An 18768-nucleotide genomic window follows, 5' to 3' on the forward strand; every position below is an offset into this window, starting at 1 on the left:
CTGTAATCGATTTGAGATGTTCTGGAATTTCCACCAGCTGAGCCGTTGGATTAGCCAAGCCCCCTCCTTCCAAAACTGTCACTCCAAAGATACCATGAGCTTTGTTGACACCGACATCGAGCAAAAAAATGGTTGACAAAAACAACAGCAGCAAAATAGCGCCCTCAACTGACAACTATTATGAGCAACATGACATTAAGCCTCAATAATAAGATGAAACTACAATACTATGAGAACAGGCAAAATGACTGACAGGCAGAAAGCATCAGAGACCGCGGCCTGTGGACACATTTTTGCGTGCTGTTTACAGAGGCTAGTGCTGTCACAGAGACTGGTGAGGTATCTCACAACAATTAATTTCTTTCAGGGAGTAGGAAAATTTTTTGCATACCTTTCCATGAAAAAATCAATTACAGGATCTTTAAGTATTCGGATGGTCATGTGATTCAAACATGTCAACCCCCATGAGGAGACACACTCCATGTAGAATAAAACAGCCTTAATAAGGTTATTGATATGACTGCAGTCTTCATCTCATGTGAGTGCTCATGATATTATACATATGTTTCAAAATTAGTTACAATTAATTTCATTGGGAGTAAAACTTTTTTAATCAGGAAAAAAGTGCACCTCGACCTCGGACACGTTTACCTTTACATGGAATTTGAGGGTAAAATACAGTCCACGTGATCAGGAACATTTTTACATTAAAAAAAAAACAAAAAACAACAAAAAAATAATTTTCGTTTAGTATGTTTACTAAGCCATTTCCCTCGTGTGGACTGCTGGCTGGGCCCCACGATGTAGGTGACCTCAGGTTTTACTATCCTTGTGGGGATATCTGGTCCCCACAATGTAGCATAAACATGTACACACACACACACACAAATCCAATCCTGTATTTCATTACAAGTTTAATTCAACATTCACTGTAAGTTAATCATCACTCTCTAATTCATATTTTACAAAACATTAATAGAAAATGCCACTCATAACCACCAATCGTCTGATAAGAGGTGCTAACATAACATCTTGCACTGGGGATTCCTACTCATGCTTGTACCTTATTTAACAGTATGCGGCGAAATGAGGTGAGACAGAATAAGCCTGAATATTCATTAACACTGCTTAATTTAACTTTGGAAAGTCTATAGACCTCTCTCTTTTACATATATCTGTAAAGTGTTACCTTTAAAAAAATTAACAACAACAAAACCAACAAACAAAACAAAGTGTATATATGAAACAATACAGTAGTAATAGGTGTAATATATTTGCATTTAATATTTTAGTAAAGGACGGTTATGACGGAATATTACGTCAATATGAAGTGCTTTGCACTAGAGATGTGGTCACCTGTATCACCTGCCGACACTAAAACAATGGGAAATGCATTTGGAATTTGCAACTGTACAAGGTAAAACAGGTAGACAGCAGATGAACTATCATAGTTCCTACAATAGCTTTACTACCTGACCACAGCATGTTTAAAGTTCACATTTCACTTTTCCATGCAGTCATGCAAAACAAATCTAACTCTGAGTTGCAGCCTTTAAACCAGTAGCAGCTTCTCTTTGTGAAGGGCAAAAGCAAATAACAACCACAAAAAAACCCCAACGTGATCCGTAGAGCACAAAAGTAAAACTGCATCCCATTGGAAGCTTTGTGGATTACGGTCACATCCTTGGATTCTGCAGGTGAGCTCTCTGAGGTCCATTACAAGGCAGGTGGGTTAGGAAGCTGTTCCTTTGTTGCCACCAGAGCACAGGAAGTAGGTTTCTCCTCCCCTGATTAGCTACATGGGCACATTTAAGCCTTGCGCCCACCCGCTCCTCCATCAAAGTGTCTCTCCGCTCTCGCACTTCACAATAGACATGCAATACACAGACCGAATTAATTCTTAAGGTTAAGTTGTACATTTATATAGATTTATACATATTTATATAATTAATATATTTTCAGGAATGTTAATCTGTGTGGTTTTTGTTCGACAATACAAAATTACTTTTCATGACACATACAGTACAAGCAACATCATAAAAACAGTCTCTTCTTTAAAAAAACATCCCTTAATAAAAATAAGTTCTATTTGTGTTTTGTTTATTTTACAATATATTTTCTTTTCTGCTCCATCTTCTCGTGGTTTGGGATTGGGGGTATTATTACAATGGGCACTTTGTGCAGCCGCATTCCAAGGTGGTCTCCATTTCTTCGGAAAAGGAAGATCCATCGGAGCACTTGAAACTGACCTTCCGTCTCCGGCTCTTGGTGGGGGCGCAGCAGAGGCCCGAGTGGCAGGCGTGAGGACACTCCACCCGTGGGATTTTACTGGTGGAGGTGCAGCTTTTATGACTCATATGACGCTTCAGTAGCTCTCGAACCATCTCCCCTTGGCACGTCAGCTCTGTGAGGAACAAAGGACGGGGCATCAGATAAAGCATCAATATAATACATTAATAAAGGTAAGAACACACAGGTCAGATGTTGACTTATTGGTTTACTCTTCTGGAATGCATGTCAAGTAACAGATAACATGAAATGGCATTCATAACATATTTAACTTTCGTAGTGCAACGTATTGCAGTGAAAACAGAATATTCAGCAGGAAATAATATATGGCGGGACAGATTTTATTCAACAGGATTTGATTGGTTCATAAAAACTGAAATGTGATATTAGTGGTCAATATTCATTTTAATCATTCCCATGGCCTTGGTAATGTAAGCAAAAGAAATAGTCATTTGAGAGGTAGAGAAAGTTGTTACACTTTAGAATAACATAAATTGATAAATTATGTACAAGACCATGGACATTTATATAAAAAAAGGTTCAATTTTGATTTCATGTTGTATGTGGTGTTAAATCTAGGTCAGTGCTTTTCTCTTCCTACATATTATTGTATATAATTAAACCTGTTATTATTATGAATAATATTTATTATACAGTATGCAGTTGTTATATGCAATAATAATCCTTATATTATTATTATATAATTATCATTAACCGTGCCTTTTCTGTGATAGGTCCTGATCTATGGAATAGTCTCCCTTTCCATGTGAGGTCAGCATTTTTATTCTGTTGCTTTTGAATAGATCACTGAATAGTTTGAAATCGATAAATACATCACGCTGTATCTAAATGTTTTTATTTATTTTATTGTGTTTTATATTTAACTTTAAATCAATCTGTTTTTGAATCACTCTGTCATTATTATTTATTTGTTTGATCTGTAAAGACCTTTGGGTCAACTTCTGTTGCTTTTATATGTGCTCTATAAATAAAGGTTGACTTGACATATTATTAAAATTACATTTTTATGCTGTGTCTCACCTGTTTCACAGGTCAGCCCGGAATATCCAGGCTGGCAGTGGCACATCGGTTCTCCACTCTCTGTCACTCTGCACTCTCCATTTACACAGTGCTGCCCTCTGCAGGCAGCTGGCTCTTCTCGCCTGTCACAGTATTGACCTGAGTATCCTTCAGCACATGAACAACTGTAGGAGGAGCCCTTTGGTACACACACACCATGCAAACACCTGCAAAGGAAAAAGAGACTATTACTTTGTGTTTAAACGTACAGGTATAACAGTTAAAACACAAAGTTCTGCTGTATTTCAGTTCAATTTAAAGCAACTGGGTGAAATATATGGGTGTTTTAATGAATGGAATATATTGTAGTATATATTTTTGTGTCAGCAGAACTGTTTGTGTGTGTGTGTGCTTGTGTACCTGTTGCTCTGGCAGGGATTCGGAGAATTCATCTGTTCACACAGTGGGCCGCTGTGGCCTGTAGGACACTCACAGGTCACGCCTGCTTCTCCTCTCTGTCTGCAGGCCCCCTGAGCACAAACATTACAGGAGTGACAGCCGGGGAGGATGCCCTCTACCCCTGCTAGTCCACTGCCCAGGTCCTGCAGTTCCCCGTTGAGCCGTACGTTATTGATGCAGCCATTAAAGGACTGGAATGGACGATCTGGTCCCGGTCGCAGACCTGCTGTGCCAATTATAGAGGGCACACCTAAAAAAGAAACAAATACAAATGCATTTTATTAAAGTGTAGAGAAAGAATAATGATCATTGTGCAGTCTTTACTTTGCAATCATCATTCATTTAAACACATTTTATTAAGACACCTAGTCTATGCACCTACAAGTCATAAAATATATGTTTATAAAGTTTACACAATCAGTTAGGGATTTTAGCTTCTTCATAAAGAAATTTATACCCAATAATATTAGCGAAATTTCGGTAGCACTTTACAATAAGGTTCCATTTATTAACATTTGCTAACATGAACTAACAAAGCACAATACTTTTACAGCATTTACTAATCTTGTTTAATGTTAGTTTCAACATATAGTAATACATTTTAAAATCAAAAGTTGTATTAGTTAACATGAATTAATTCACTATAAACCAACAATGAACAATTGTATTTTTATTAACTATCATTAACTAAGATTAATAAATGCTATAAAAATATACTGTTCATTGTTTGTTCATGATACCTAATACATTAACTAATAGTAATGAATAGAACTTTATTGTAAAATGTTACCTAAATATATTTTATTAAAAGCTTTCTCACATTTTATATGTTTATTTGTTTGTTAGATGCTTTAATTTAAAGACAATTACAGAGCATGTAAGGTTTACATTTTATCAGTATGTTTGTTCCCTGGGAATCTAGCTGTTGTGTTGCTAGCACCATGCTCTATAAGTTTAAGGAATATTCCGGGTTCAATGTAAGGTAAGCTCATTTGACAACATTTGTGGCAAAATCTTGGTAATAACCACAAAAATTTATTTAGACTTGTCCCTCCTTTTCTTTAACAAAAAAAAAAAAAAAAAAAAAAGCAAAGAATGAGGTTACAGTAAGGCACTTACAATGGAAGTGAATGGGAATTTTTTTTTTGAGGGTTTAAAGGCAGAAATGTCAAGTCATCTTTATTTGTATTGCGCTTTTCACAACACACATCATTTCAAAGCAGCTTTACAGGAAATCATGCATTAACAAAAAATGAAACTGTAATATCTATAAAGTCACAAGGAACACAAAACTTAAGATGTTGGTTAATGGAGAAAAATAACCTTGGGAGAAACCAGGCTCAATGTGGGGGCCAGTTCCCCTCTGGCTAAACAACATGAATATAATGCCAATATTAGTTATTTATGTGCAGTGCAAGTCATGGTTTAAAATTTGTAAATTAAGCGTTAAGGTCCATTGTTCTTAAAAAAAAAAAAAAAAAAAAAAAAACATTTGTTGAACTAAGATTAATGACTAATGTCTTTGAAGTCCATCCTGGATTAACTGCAGAAGTTCACATAGATGCATTGTCCTTTGTTAGTTGGCTGATGAAGGCTTTTGTTGGCAATTAAATGATAGTCTATGTATTCCATTTCAAGAGTGTATTCCATCAGTAGACAAAGGTGATGCAGGCAGAGATTAATGAGGTGATTCGCAGTTCAACCTGCAGGTCATTTCGGTGAGGTTTGGTTGGAGTTTGACACTAAGCAGGAACGAAGCTGGATCTGGCTGGTTCTGGTAACCTCGGGATATGAATCCCAAGGTTGAGACATGGAAACAAAAACATTTATTAGTGTAGATGCCATACAATTTTATGCAGAGTTGTAGATCATGATGGATGTTTCTGGTTCCGGAAGACCTAACTAAAGCAGCCTAATTGTGAGTTGATGGATAAATTAGGTGTATGCCTGGCTAAATAGATGAGTCTTTAGTCTAGACTTAAACTGAGTGAGTGTGTTTGCATCCCATTAGGGAGACTATTCCATAGTTTAGGAGCCAAGTATGAAAAGGACCTACCTCCTTTTGTGGATTTTGATGTTCTTGGAATTATTAACAAGCCAGAATTTTGTGATCGTAACGAACGTGAAGGAATATAGCATGTCAAAAGGTCACTTAAGTACTGTGGAGCTCGACCATTCAAAGCTTTGTATGTAGTTAACAGAATTTTAAAATGAATATGAAATTTAACAGGTAGCCAATGTAATGACAATAGAATGGGGCTAATATGATCATATTTCTTGGTTCTAGTCAGCACTCAGACAGCTACATTTTGAACCAATTGAAGTTTATTTATTGAACTTGCTGGACATCCTCCCAGTAGTGCATTACAATAATCTAGTCTTGAGGTCATGAACGCATGAATTAGTTTTTCGGCATCGGCAACAGTGTCAATGTGTCATAATTTAGCAATATTTCTCAGGTGGAAAAATGCTGTTCTACAAACATTGGAAATTTGATTTTCAAAGGACAGATTGATATCAAATATAACAACTAAGTTCTTCTCTGTAGAAGACGACATAACAGTACATCCATCGAGAGTCATATAATATTTTAGCTGCATATTTTTAGAGGTTTTTGGTCCAATCATTAGTTCCTCTAAACTACCTGTTTTTTCAGAATTCAGTAGAAGGAAATTTCTGGCCATCCAATCTTTGATTTCATTGATACACTCTGCTAATTTGGAGAATTGTGAATTTTCATTGGGTTTAGAAGAAATATAATGTTGGGTATCGTCGGCATAACAGTGGAAACTTATTCCCTGATTCCTGATAATATCTCCCAGGGGAAGCATGTATAAGAAGAAAAGCAGAGGTCCTAAAACTGATCCCTGTGGCACTCCATACTTTTGTTTGATTTGACAATTCCTCGTTTACACATACAAAGTAGTAGCGGTCTGATAAATAGGACCTAAACCATGCTAATGCAAGTCCAATAATGCCAACATAATTCTCCAGCCTATTCAAGAGAATGTCGTGATATAGCGTGTCGAAGGCAGCACTAAGATCTAAAAGTGCTAGAAGAGAAATGCAGCCGTGATCAGGTGATAAGAGCAAGTCATTTGTACCTCTGATAAGTGCAGTCTCTGTACTGTGAAGGGGCCTAAATCCTTACTGAAATTCTTGATATATTCCATTTCTCTGTAGAAATGAACATAGTTGGGAGGACACTACCTTTTCTAGTATTTTCGACAAAAATGGTAGATTTGAAATCGGTCTGTAATTAGCCAATTCTCTAAGATCAAGCTGTGGCTTCTTAATAAGCGGTTTGATAACTGCCATTTTAAAGTTTCTTGGTACATGTCCTAAGGATAGCGAGGAGTTAATAATATTAAAAAGAGGTTCTGAGATTACTGGGAATACTTCTTTTAAGAGCTTAGTTGGTATTGGATCTAACATACATGTTGTGGCTTTTGATTTTTTGATAAGATTTGTTAGCTCTTCATGACCTATGACAGCGAAGGATTGAAGTTGCTTGTGAGCAAAATTATGAGACACTGTTTTCTGAGGTGCTGTGACAGTTGATTGCATAGTTCCAATTTTATTTCTGATTATTTCAATTTTATCAGTAAAGAAATTCATGAAGTCATTACTATTGTGCTGTGAAAGAATATCTGGTTCAGTCGATGCTTTATTCCTAACCAATTTAGCCACAGTACTGAATAAACACCTAGGATTATTGTGGTTATTTTCTGTGAGTTTGCTCAAATATGCTGACCTGGCAGATTTTTGTGCCTGTCTGTAGCTACAGACACTATCCTTCCATTCACCGCGAAATACCTCTAATTTTGTATTCTTCCACTTGCACTCCATTTTCCAAGCTGCTCTCTTGAGAGCATGAGTGTGATCATTGTACCATGGTGCAAGGCTTTTTTCTTTAATTTTCTTGAATCGAAGGGTGGCGACAGTATCAAGAGTGCTAGAAAAGACTGTATTTATACTTTCTGTTATTAAATAAAGTTCTTCTAGACTTTTTGGCTTACTGAGTATGTGAGACAATTCTGGAAGATTATTAGTGAAGCTATCTTTAGTGGTCAAAATAATAGTTCTACCTGAACGATAGCGTGGTGTACATTGAGTGACATTAGCTGATCGCATCAAACAAGATACGAGGTAATGATCTGAGATGTCATCGCTCTGCGGTAGAATTTCTATAGTATCAACATCAACTCCATATGACAGAATTAAATCTAGCGTATGATTATGGTGATGAGCTGGTCCTGTCACATTTTGTCTAACTCCAAGAGAGTTGAGAATATCGATAAATGCTAATCCCAATGTGTCATTTTCATTATCTATGTGAATTTTGAAGTCACCAGCAATGATGTCTACATTAAATACTAGATCCGATAGAAAATTTGCAAATTCACCAAGGAAACCAGAGTAAGGCCCAGGTGATCTATTTACTGTAGCAAGGGCAAAAGACGACAGAGATTTTTTATTTATATCTCACGGTGTCATATTAAGCATTATTAGTTCAAAAGACTTAAACTTATATCCTGTACTCTAAGTAACACCAAAAACTTCACTGTAAATTGTAGCGATACCTCCTCCTCGACCCTTCAGACGAGGCTCATATTTATAACAATAACTTGGAGGAGTAGACTCATTTAAACTAATATATTCATCTGGTTTAAGCCAGGTTTCATTCAAACAGAGTGCATTCAAATTATGATCTGTAATAATTTGATTTACAATTAGTGCTTTGGTAGAAAGAGACCTAATGTTTAGTAGCCCTACCTTTATATTATGTTTATCTTCAATTTTTTTGTTTTTTCAAGTTTGACTTTAATAAAAAAATGTCTAAATGATTTAGTGAGAGTTTTGTGTTTGGTAGTTCGGGGAACAGACACAGCCTCAATGTGATATCAAGGTGATACAGTCTCTATGTGTTGTAGTTTATGTGACCTGTGTGACGTCTCAAGACAGCTAGCAGGTGTTCGGATTAACCAGTTTGTCTGCTTCCTGACCTGGGCCCCAGTTAGTCAAATACTATAATTATTAAGACTATGAGCCAAATTACTAGAGAGGAGAGCAGCACCTGTAAATTTGATCTGATGTCAGATGCTCTGGTACCCAAAATGCATTTAACAATATTGGCTCTCTATTTCCACATTCCTTACAATAGAATCACCAATAACCAGGGCTCTTTCAACATGATTCTCAATGGGTGCATCTGAGTGGGGAGAATCGATTGGAAACTCTAACAGGAACTGGAGAGTGGTGTCGCTTTGCTGAGCGAGTATGCCACCGAGATGTCACCCAAACACCATGCTGTGGGGGCTCTTCAGCCGGAACCAAAGTGTGTGTGTTTTTCGCTGTACTACCAGCATCTGAAACAGTATCTACCGCCTTTTCTTTCTCACTGACCTCCACTAGCGTTTGGATGCGTGTCTCTAACCCATTCATCTTTTCCGTCAACTTGACTAATTCCTTACATTTATCACATGTAAACCCCTCACTGCTGATGGAAGAAGCTATAGTAAACATGTGGCATGTAATGCAGGAAGCAATAACATGAGCGGAAACCATGACTTACCGCAATTGTTTGTTGCTCTTGAGCGGCAAGGGTTTGAGATCGATGTGGTTCCTAATCAGCAGATGTTTGAGATTGATGCAATAATCCATGTAAAACACAGTGGAGAAAACGAATACACGCAGTTGAGACGCGAGATGTAGACAAGCGGAAAAAAGCGGAAAAAAGAAAGAAAAAAAGAGAAACGGGTGCACGCGGTAAAATACACAGATGAAACAGTAGAAAAGCGGAAAAACCCGAAGCACGTGGTAAAATGGCAAAGGATAAAATTATGAACATAAGAATAAGCAATGCTAAGCAGGCTAGCAAGCTACAAACACTCATGCAGCGTGCCGCTTACAACAGGAACGAAACGTGAAGCTTATAACTTTATAAAAGCACTTCACTACTGTTCAAAAGTTTGGGGTAACTTAATATTTCTCAGGATCTTAAAAACCTTTTGATCTGATGGCGTATGCTTAAACGTTTGAAATTAGTAGACAAAAATATAATTGTGCCAACATATTAATTTAATTACAAAACTGAATTTTATAAAAATAATTTTTTTTTTTTTAAATGGATGACTTGGACCGAATAATTAAGAAAAGCAGCCACTAATGCCCAGCATATATGGGAACTCCTTCAATACTGTTTAAAAAGCATCCCAGGGTGATACCTCAAGAAGTTGGTTGAGAAAATGCCAAGAGTACATTTCTGCAAAATATAGGCAAAGTGTGGCCACTTTGAACATGCTAAAATATAACATAGTTTTTATTTATTTTGGATTTTTTTAGTCACGACATAATTCCCATATTTCCATTTCTATTATTCCATAGCTGTGATGACTTCCAAAAATGTAAAAAAAAAAAAAAAAAAAGCAAAAAAAATAAAGAATGAGTAAGTGACCCTAAACTTTTGAATGGTATTGTACACTAATTCTTCTGTTAAAACTCATGTATTATTTGAGCTGTAATGTTATTTAAATCATTATTATTACAGTCCTTTTAGGTTTTGTTGATATAGCATTTCTTTACATAGAAAATGTTAGTAAGTGCTTTATCACACTAAAATCATGTTAACATACATATTGTTAATGTCTTGTTGCTATATTTGTGAAACAGTGAGTATTTTAACGTTTACTGACTGACCTCATTCACTTCTATTGCAAGTGCCTCACTATAACCCAGATTTTTCATTTTTTTAAAGAAATGGAGGGGCAAGTCAAAATTAAGTTTTGTGGCAATAAATATTATGCCACGAATGCTGTCGATTGAGCTTAACTTGTATTGAACCCAGAATATTCCTTTAAAGGTGCACTCAGTAACATATTGTTTATGCCATCTTTGACCAGGGTTGGGAGGGTTACTTTTGTAATGTATTCCACTACTACAGAATACATGCTGTAAAATGTAATTTGTAACATATTCCATTAGATTACTCAAGGTCAGTAACGTATTCTAAATACTTTGGATTACTTCTCCAGCACTGGTAGATTTTTTTCACTTGTTTTGGCTATAAAAACTCTGCCAGTACAGAAAGACAAAATACACATGTTAAAAATACATTCCCTGAAAAACCTAAATATCTTATGCAGTGTTGTTTCTAAAACAAGATAAATCTAATTGATCTTGTTTTAAGTATTTTTAGATATTTTTACAGGAATACAATACAAAAATTATTATCAAGAATATGATTTTTGCCCTAATATCAAAGGTCTTCCTAGAAAAAAGAAATTATGATCTAACATGAATTTTCTTGATAAACAAATATGATCGTGCCTGGTAACATGTGCACGTAAAATGGCTAGAAATAGCATTTTAGCTTAGCGTAAAGCTGACAATTTACACAAGGTTTATTTCTATTTCTTGTGCTCCAAACTTACTTCTCTGTCGGCTCCTATGAATGTAACACATCATAAGAAAGTGTTTCACCACTGTTCAAATGCACTTTGGATCGCATCATTTATATGTATAAATGTTTTCCATCTGAAAGGACTAAATATTAAATGAAACAAATGACAATAAAATGCAAAGTAATCTCTTCAGTAATCTAAATACTTTTTGAATGTAACTGTATTCTAATTATGAATTATTTAAATTGTAACTGTAGTGGAATACAGTTACTTATATTTTGTATTTTAAATACGTAATCCCGTTACATGTATTCCGTTACTCCCCAACCCTGTCTTTGACTTCCATTAGAATTAGTGATGTCATTATAGAAAATCACTATTTACAGTCAGCCATGATTAATTTAATCCATGATTGAAAGTTTCCAATAACAGGGCAGTTACTGAAATTAAGCAAGAAGTTTTCGGCTCATGTAGCAGTATTGCTCATGTGATCTATCCAACATGGAAGCCCCCATGAGGGAACTCACTCTGTGCAAAATAAAACAGCTTTTATAAGGTTAATGATATGACTACAATCCTTCATCTTATATCAGTGCTCATGATTTTATCCAAATGTTTCAAAATTAATGTTAATTTCTTTAGAAGTAAAACTTTTTAATGAGGAAAAAAGTACTGAGTGCACCTTTAAGCTACAGGATTTGCTTTGAAAAGCTTTAAAAATAAACATTAAGAGGTTCTTCAATTCTTACCACCAATATAAAGTTGTGTATTGAGGTCCACTGAAGGAGGGCGGGGGAGTTTTCCCAGACTTTTAGGTGCCCCTTTATCTACCACCAAGCTCAGGGTCAGATTCTGGATCAGCACCTCCACCATGTGGAAAAGTCCATCATTCACTGACTCCACACTGAGAGAAAGCAAAAGAGACAGTACAGGGTTACCACTCACAAAAACAGTCCACTGGAACAACAGGTTATGCAGAATTTAAGCCTCAGTCACCATTCACTTTTACTGCATCTTTTTTTTTCTCTCCATACAATGAGAGTGAATGGTGACCGAAAGTCATTAAGGTTTGGAACAACATGAACAAATGAATTTTCAATTTTGGATTCACAAAACTTTTAGTTCACATCTAAGTCTTGTCCTAACCTAAGTAAATCTAACCTTGGATTTGAAAGTGCTTTGCACTTTTCTTATTTTAGGCCCTTGCATGTTTCTTATATATATATATATATATATATATATATATATATATATATATATATATATATATATATACTTAAAATAATTTTTACTTAAAAAAAAAAAAAAAAATGAGGGGTCCAAATTCATATTTGGAGTCTAAATGTTACTTCTTTTGAGAAGGTAACATGATCTTAATTCTGGTGTGTTCAATCGCTCAGACATTCCGGGTAAATACAGTATAGGGCAGGTTGGTTGGTTAATGACTGATTTAACTGATTGCAACATGCCACTGCTGAGGTAAATGGACTTAAGTACCTTAAAGTAACTTTTTAAGTGTAAACAAAAAGCCTAAATATGGCGTATAAAATCTCCACACTGTCTAAAAATGACATGGTTTCCACATTAGCCTCTGTCAGGTGTATTTTCAGTGAGCTGTCATCTGGCACTTATGAGAGCTGATATTGTGGGAAAAGAGAGTGCTTGTGTTGGCTATGAGTTCTCCCTTTCTTTGAGTTAGCACGCTGAAATCACATCCTGCTGAGTTTGGCACGGTGACTGCGTGAACTCCTGAGAGCGATTCTGTTTCACACGGTCATTTTTAAACCATTGAAGAGCGCCGTTTGTTCACCAGCTACCCAAAACCTCCATGAAACATCTCGTAGACTATGACAGCAAAGCCAGATGATTTTTGCCCATTTCCTCCTTAGTTTCTTGCATTGCACAACATGCAGCATTTTGATTGGCCGCAACTCTGCTGACTTCTGGAATTGTGTGCTGTTTAAAGGTGAAATTGTTGTCTTCAAGGTTATGTACTTATCAGTATCCTCTGAACTAACTCCAAATCATGAGAAAGCAGTCCGGTCAGGCTGTATTGTAGTAGTTATTGCTGGATGGAACATAAGTAGTTACAGACAGCAAGAGACAGTGGTTTGGCAAAAAAGGGCAGAGTCAAATAAAGACATAGAGAAGGGGGGAAGAGGGTGAGAGAAATTATATTGTGGTGGGCAGAGTGTATCTTAATCTTCACCTCAGCCTTAAACAATGTTTTCCACTACTGTTTTTGGTAAAGTAGAAAAAATGCACATCCAAAAAACAAATCAAGTAATTCCTTTCGTGTTCCAAGAAAGAAAGAAAGTCATGTGGGTTTGGAACAACATGAGAGTGCATAAATGTTGACAGAATGTTTCATTTTTTGGTGAACTATCTGTTTTAATTAAAAACTCAAAATACTAAAGTATACTATAAAACACACTATAGGTCACATCAGATGAACAGTAAAATCCCCTTTCGTAAATTGCACAAACATCCAACAGACAAACATAGCTTTACAGAAAGCAAACAAACAGCCTAACATTTACATTTTCTTTGTGGGCAGGGAGTTAATATTTGTGCTTACAACTGTATTTTCCATTGCAAAAATGCTGAGGCCATAGGTGCGGATAGAGATCAGTGTCCCCAGATATAGGAGGGTAGGGTTCACTGAGGTCTTGGCTGAACAAAGCACCAACACAGGCACACGTGTGGTTTGCATTACAGGCCCATAATTCAATTTTGTTTCAAAACAGGCTTTTGCAACAAACACTACAGTCTGTCAGCTAGACCCCCCAAACATCTCCCACCCATTCATTTGATAAATCAGTACCACCATGGACGACAGGCTTTATTATAATATAATGACATTTTCATCCACTGTCTCTGGTTTTGACAGCCGTCTTTCATTAACTCGGTCTGAGGGCCTACATGCTGGCTAGGAAGGAAATGGGAAGAGTATTTTGCGGAGAAGGTGGCTAGGGTGGGAATGTAATGGAACAAAAAGGAAGGCTGTTTTATAAGAATGAAAACAGACTTAATCAGAACATAAATCTTACCACGGGGGAGAGCAGAAATCATTGGAATTGACAAAATGTTCTCGAATGTAGCGCTAGGATCACTAAGGGGCGCAAGAGATAAACTCCTCTAGATGTAGCAAAGCATTTGCAGCGATATTTTGACAGTCAGAAAATGTCCTGAGGCCATAATATTTTTAGAATGGGGGGCGAGAAGGTGGAGTGTCTTTGATATGTGCCTAGCCTACATATTAGCTTCAAGCGGCCCATTATGGAACTCAATAAAAACAAACCGAAACCCGTGGAAGATTTCAGCAACCTCATGCCACCCCTCTTGCATGAGGGGAAGTCAATTTCCTGTCAGCTGAAAATAAAAAACTCTATTTTTCCTTGCGCGAAACCGCATTATAAATGACACATACACAGAGTTAGGGATTATTACCGGTTCTTTCATCTTGGAGAGTTATCTAGATCAGCAAACCTGTAGACATATTTATGTTTACAGATTTAATTATGCGGCACAATCATGTGCTTACACTGGCTAAAAGTGACATTGCACAGACAGCCTGACGCAGTTACAAACTGCTGCTGTTAAGTAAATTCTGCCTCTTTCTAAACAAGATTGTTTAGCATCTAAGATGTCATGGAGTGTGGCCAAGTAGCAAGGGACTTAAGCTAACAGGCAACATCAAAACCTTTGTAGGTGGCAAAAAGCAAGATTCCTATCCTAGGTGCCCCTATATATTTAAAATAATTAAGTATGCTAATGCTATATCTTTGTATCACTGTGGCACAACATGATCATATGGGATGTCGACATTCGGTTGCTAATAAATGTTCCTGTAACCTGACATCGATCACATTTTACCAAGTTATTGACAAGCGCCATCTCACATCAGATATCTTTGCATCAATTAAAATGTGTTTACCTTTTCCTGATAGTGCAATGTGTGAGCAGACTCGCAGGTTCTGGTCCCACATTAACATAATCAAAGATGAGAACAATTCTGTTGATTAGAAGATTACATTTTTACTCCACTGATGGTTAGGTTTAGGGTTGGGGTTTGGGTTAGGGCATATAGTAAAATATGCATTCTAGTTGACTTTATTACATAATTTACAACAACTTCCTTTACAACTCGCTTTTGGCACCACTGTGGACATTTCACCCAGAAACTGGAGCATACTTGCATATGCATTCAACAATGCTTCAGTCAGTGGGTACAGTGGTTTTAATTTTGGTAAGAACAGACTGATTTTAACTGAAAAAACTTTCGACCTAGTGTCACTGAATTCACGGTGAGATCAGCCTGTGTTAACAGATGATAACAGAATTTTATCTCTATAAGCTCTAGCCCTAGAGCATCACCTCCTTTATTCTCCATTTAAATGCTCTACTCACTCTGGGACTACGAGGAAATGAAAACAGGCCATAAAAACATACCCAGACCCCTCCTTTCTCACCCTAGTGCTGCTCAGTGTTAAACCCAGTTGACATGGCAAACATTAGCTGCTTTTGGAGGGCTGTGGTTAGGCGTGGTGCAGAATGGCTAACCCACGCTGAGCAGGACGGAGGAGGAGGGGCGGACGGGAAAAATGGCACAATTTCCTGTGATGTTTCCACAAACCGCCGTTTCTGCTGAGGAACTGCCCAAGTGGCTGCTTAAACTAATACTCAGATTAGCATGACATTTAGTAAAGGGCAGCGCATTAACACGCTGCATGGTTCCAAGCATTCATCTCATGGTAATGAGGCATTACTGCTAGTTAAGAGCCTCCCGAGTGCATATTTTACTCTCTTCATCCCTCCCCTCACCCGCACCTTCCGTTGAGACAGGATCACATTGCAGAGATAAGTGTCCTTCACTCTTCATCGCGTCTCTGTCTCTCTGGGGTCTGATCTGTCTTATATCCAAGTCTTCTCCTCCCCTAGGACCTCCCTGCTTTTCTCTTAAGTGTTTCTGCACTCTTATCACTCTATCTTTCATCACCACTACCACATGACCAAATCATCGTTCCATGTTTTCCCTGGTAAGGTTCTCATCTCTCACTGAATTTCAGCAAGGACAAGGTGTAAGAGGAGCCGAGAGGGACTTGTAGATGGTGTGGGAATCTTGCAAGTTTTCCCCTCTGATCGTCGCCCCACAGAGTCTTTATGACCCAGTTCCACATTTGAAGTCAAGCACCCGCTGAGAGCCACTGAACCAGACTAAGCTCAAGAATTCTCCAACCACAGCCTCAAAACTCCAGCTTCCACGGTGGGAAAACCCAAGAAAGAGAGCTGCCCAGATGGTGCACCCACGTCCAAGCATTGCGGCTCGGGGCAGGTTACAATTTGAGCACCAGGCTCTGCAGGAACTCAGTGCGCTCTGGTTCCACACAGTTAGTGCTAACAATGACATAGAGACCTCAGGAGCATATTCGCCAGACTGGGGTGTGCTGTGCAGTGCCTATGACCAAAATCAGCTAAAAGAATGACAAACTCCCTTCCTTGTTCCCTCACACTCACTCCGGCAATGTGAACCTAATTCTTTGCCCAAAAACAATGGGATGCAGGCATGCCAAAGTCACACAGCACAATGTCACTAGATGAGAAAGAAGCTAATGAGAGGGTGAGTATCATGCCACATCCATACTAATTCCTTTCCAGTTTCTGAGCTAAAGCAGCACAATTTATGATACCATTGTTGGAATTTATAACTGATTTGAAATATGGTATTTGTTCATAATCTTGACCAACCATTTGAGAACATTATGCCACAAATGCAGTAACATAGGAGTTTGTAAGTAAACATAGGAGCCATGGCCTAGCAGTTAGCGCAAGATCAGTTGTTGAAGCATCACATTACAGATGGTCTAGGGAACACACAGTTGTTAAAACAGAGCCAAGTTATCAGTGTCATGGTAAAGTGGTAATCATACATGCTCCAGGCATGTTGAGTTATGGTGCTTACATGGGAAATGCAGGTATGAATCCAGCCTGCATCGTGTCCTGATCCTGTTCCCCCTCTACTAATCAAAGTGTCAGAAGGCCATAAATCTGTGCAAGTGCTCTGAATGGGTGCATAGACTTGATTCTAGAATGAGCTTTTAACTGCATGCATCCCCAGTCCACCAAGACAAAGAACCTGGTTGAAATGTTGTTTTTCCATGCTGAGACTCCCTCACAAAGAAATCGATTGGGGCCTCGCTGCAGACAGAAGTGAATAGGGGTGCTCTGAAGCGGGAAGGAGATGAACTCAATCAATACAAAGTCATCAAGCAGGCAGGCAGGGCCTGAGCACCCAGCTCACCACTGTTCACCTCTGCTGCTTGCTAAAACAGCTGCCAATCAGTAATGTTCACGCTCGAATTCTACAGACCCAGATGAAACAGAGGCTGAAGGGGAACCCTGCTTTACACCACATTCCCTTTCCTACCAAACATGTGGATGGACACAGATCTCTATCTAAAATCCTTTGAAACTAAGTTATCATTAGGTATGTTTGTAGACTGGCTCTAAAAGTATGAATCTGGGCTCTTGAAACCCATTACAGAGAAGCCTGTGCTAGCTTAATGACATCCGCAGTGACCCACAAGGCCGGAGTCAGGCACCATCTGCTCCAGACTCAACAAGCCTGTTGTCTGCTGAAAGGGCAGGAGGTGAGGGCTAAGAGCTCTCTGTTTATGGGGGCTCCAATGAGCACTGAAATCACGGCGGCTGCAGCTCAGAAATGTTTACATGGGAACTGGGTGTGAGAAGCAAACTCTCGCCTGAGGCAGACTCGAGCAGCTAAAACTGCACACTTTATGTAGATGTTTACTGTGCAAAACAGGTGCGATTATGTTTGTGGCTCTGTTCCAAAACCTAGTGAGCTGAATTGCTGCCTACTGCCGTCTTAGACAGCATCCTAACTCGTCCAAGTTTGAAACCTCCGTTTTCAGTTTCCCAACTTCACCTCTAAAGTATTCGATTATGGAGAGTGTTTCCGAAAGTCTGCCTTTCTGGTTGAGGAAAATTAAGTTTCAGGATAAGAGGCGTAAACATAGCAAAATCAATACGTTTGACTGATTTGGATTTTTTACATTAGGCAGCAACTCATACAAATAGTGCTCCTCAAACAAATTTTAAAAGGAGATTCATGTTACAATTGATTTCAAGACAGTTAGCATGTAGCTACGTCAATGACATGATATCCTACTCTAATAAGCACTAATAAACCTAGCACACAAATATTTGGGAAAATAGTCCATGTTTAACTGTATTAAAGTATTTTGCTCAATACTTTTCAGTACTGAATAAGATTAATTTAAAATCAACATTTTGCTTCCCTGCTGAAATGTCCAGCATTGCTGTTTACTAGTTTATGTTGCAAATAATGCTGGTGTGCTCTTGACCCTTCCAGGTTTCTAAACAAGTTTAACTAGCTTCATAAGCTGGATCAGCAACAAACCAGCACTAACCAGCATGAACCAGCTAAGAACAGCATGGGACTTGCATGTTGGTTAAGCTGGTTATTGAAGCAATGTTTACTCATCCACAATCTTGGATGTATTATTTCACTGAGCTCAGTGCAGGATGAAGGATATATGCCACGCTGCCTCAGAAT

At 37.9% G+C, this 18768-nt stretch overlaps 1 protein-coding gene across 1 annotated transcript in view; it reads right to left on the reverse strand.

Moving 5' to 3' along the window:
- Window positions 1-621: 621 nt before the first annotated feature.
- LOC127413108 (slit homolog 3 protein-like) overlaps window positions 622-18768 on the reverse strand; it is a 210496-nt gene continuing 192349 nt past the window's right edge. Inside the window, exons 33-36 of the mRNA XM_051649976.1 lie at window positions 11921-12075; window positions 3730-4018; window positions 3331-3536; window positions 622-2404 (exon numbers count right to left, since the gene is read on the reverse strand). Of these exons, the coding sequence (XP_051505936.1) occupies window positions 2163-2404; window positions 3331-3536; window positions 3730-4018; window positions 11921-12075 (892 nt within the window). The 3' untranslated portion in view covers window positions 622-2162. The remainder of the gene's footprint in view (window positions 2405-3330; window positions 3537-3729; window positions 4019-11920; window positions 12076-18768) is intronic.

The sequence above is a fragment of the Myxocyprinus asiaticus genome, chromosome 22 (genome assembly GCF_019703515.2).
Source record: "Myxocyprinus asiaticus isolate MX2 ecotype Aquarium Trade chromosome 22, UBuf_Myxa_2, whole genome shotgun sequence".
Classification (NCBI taxonomy): Eukaryota; Metazoa; Chordata; class Actinopteri; order Cypriniformes; family Catostomidae; genus Myxocyprinus; species Myxocyprinus asiaticus.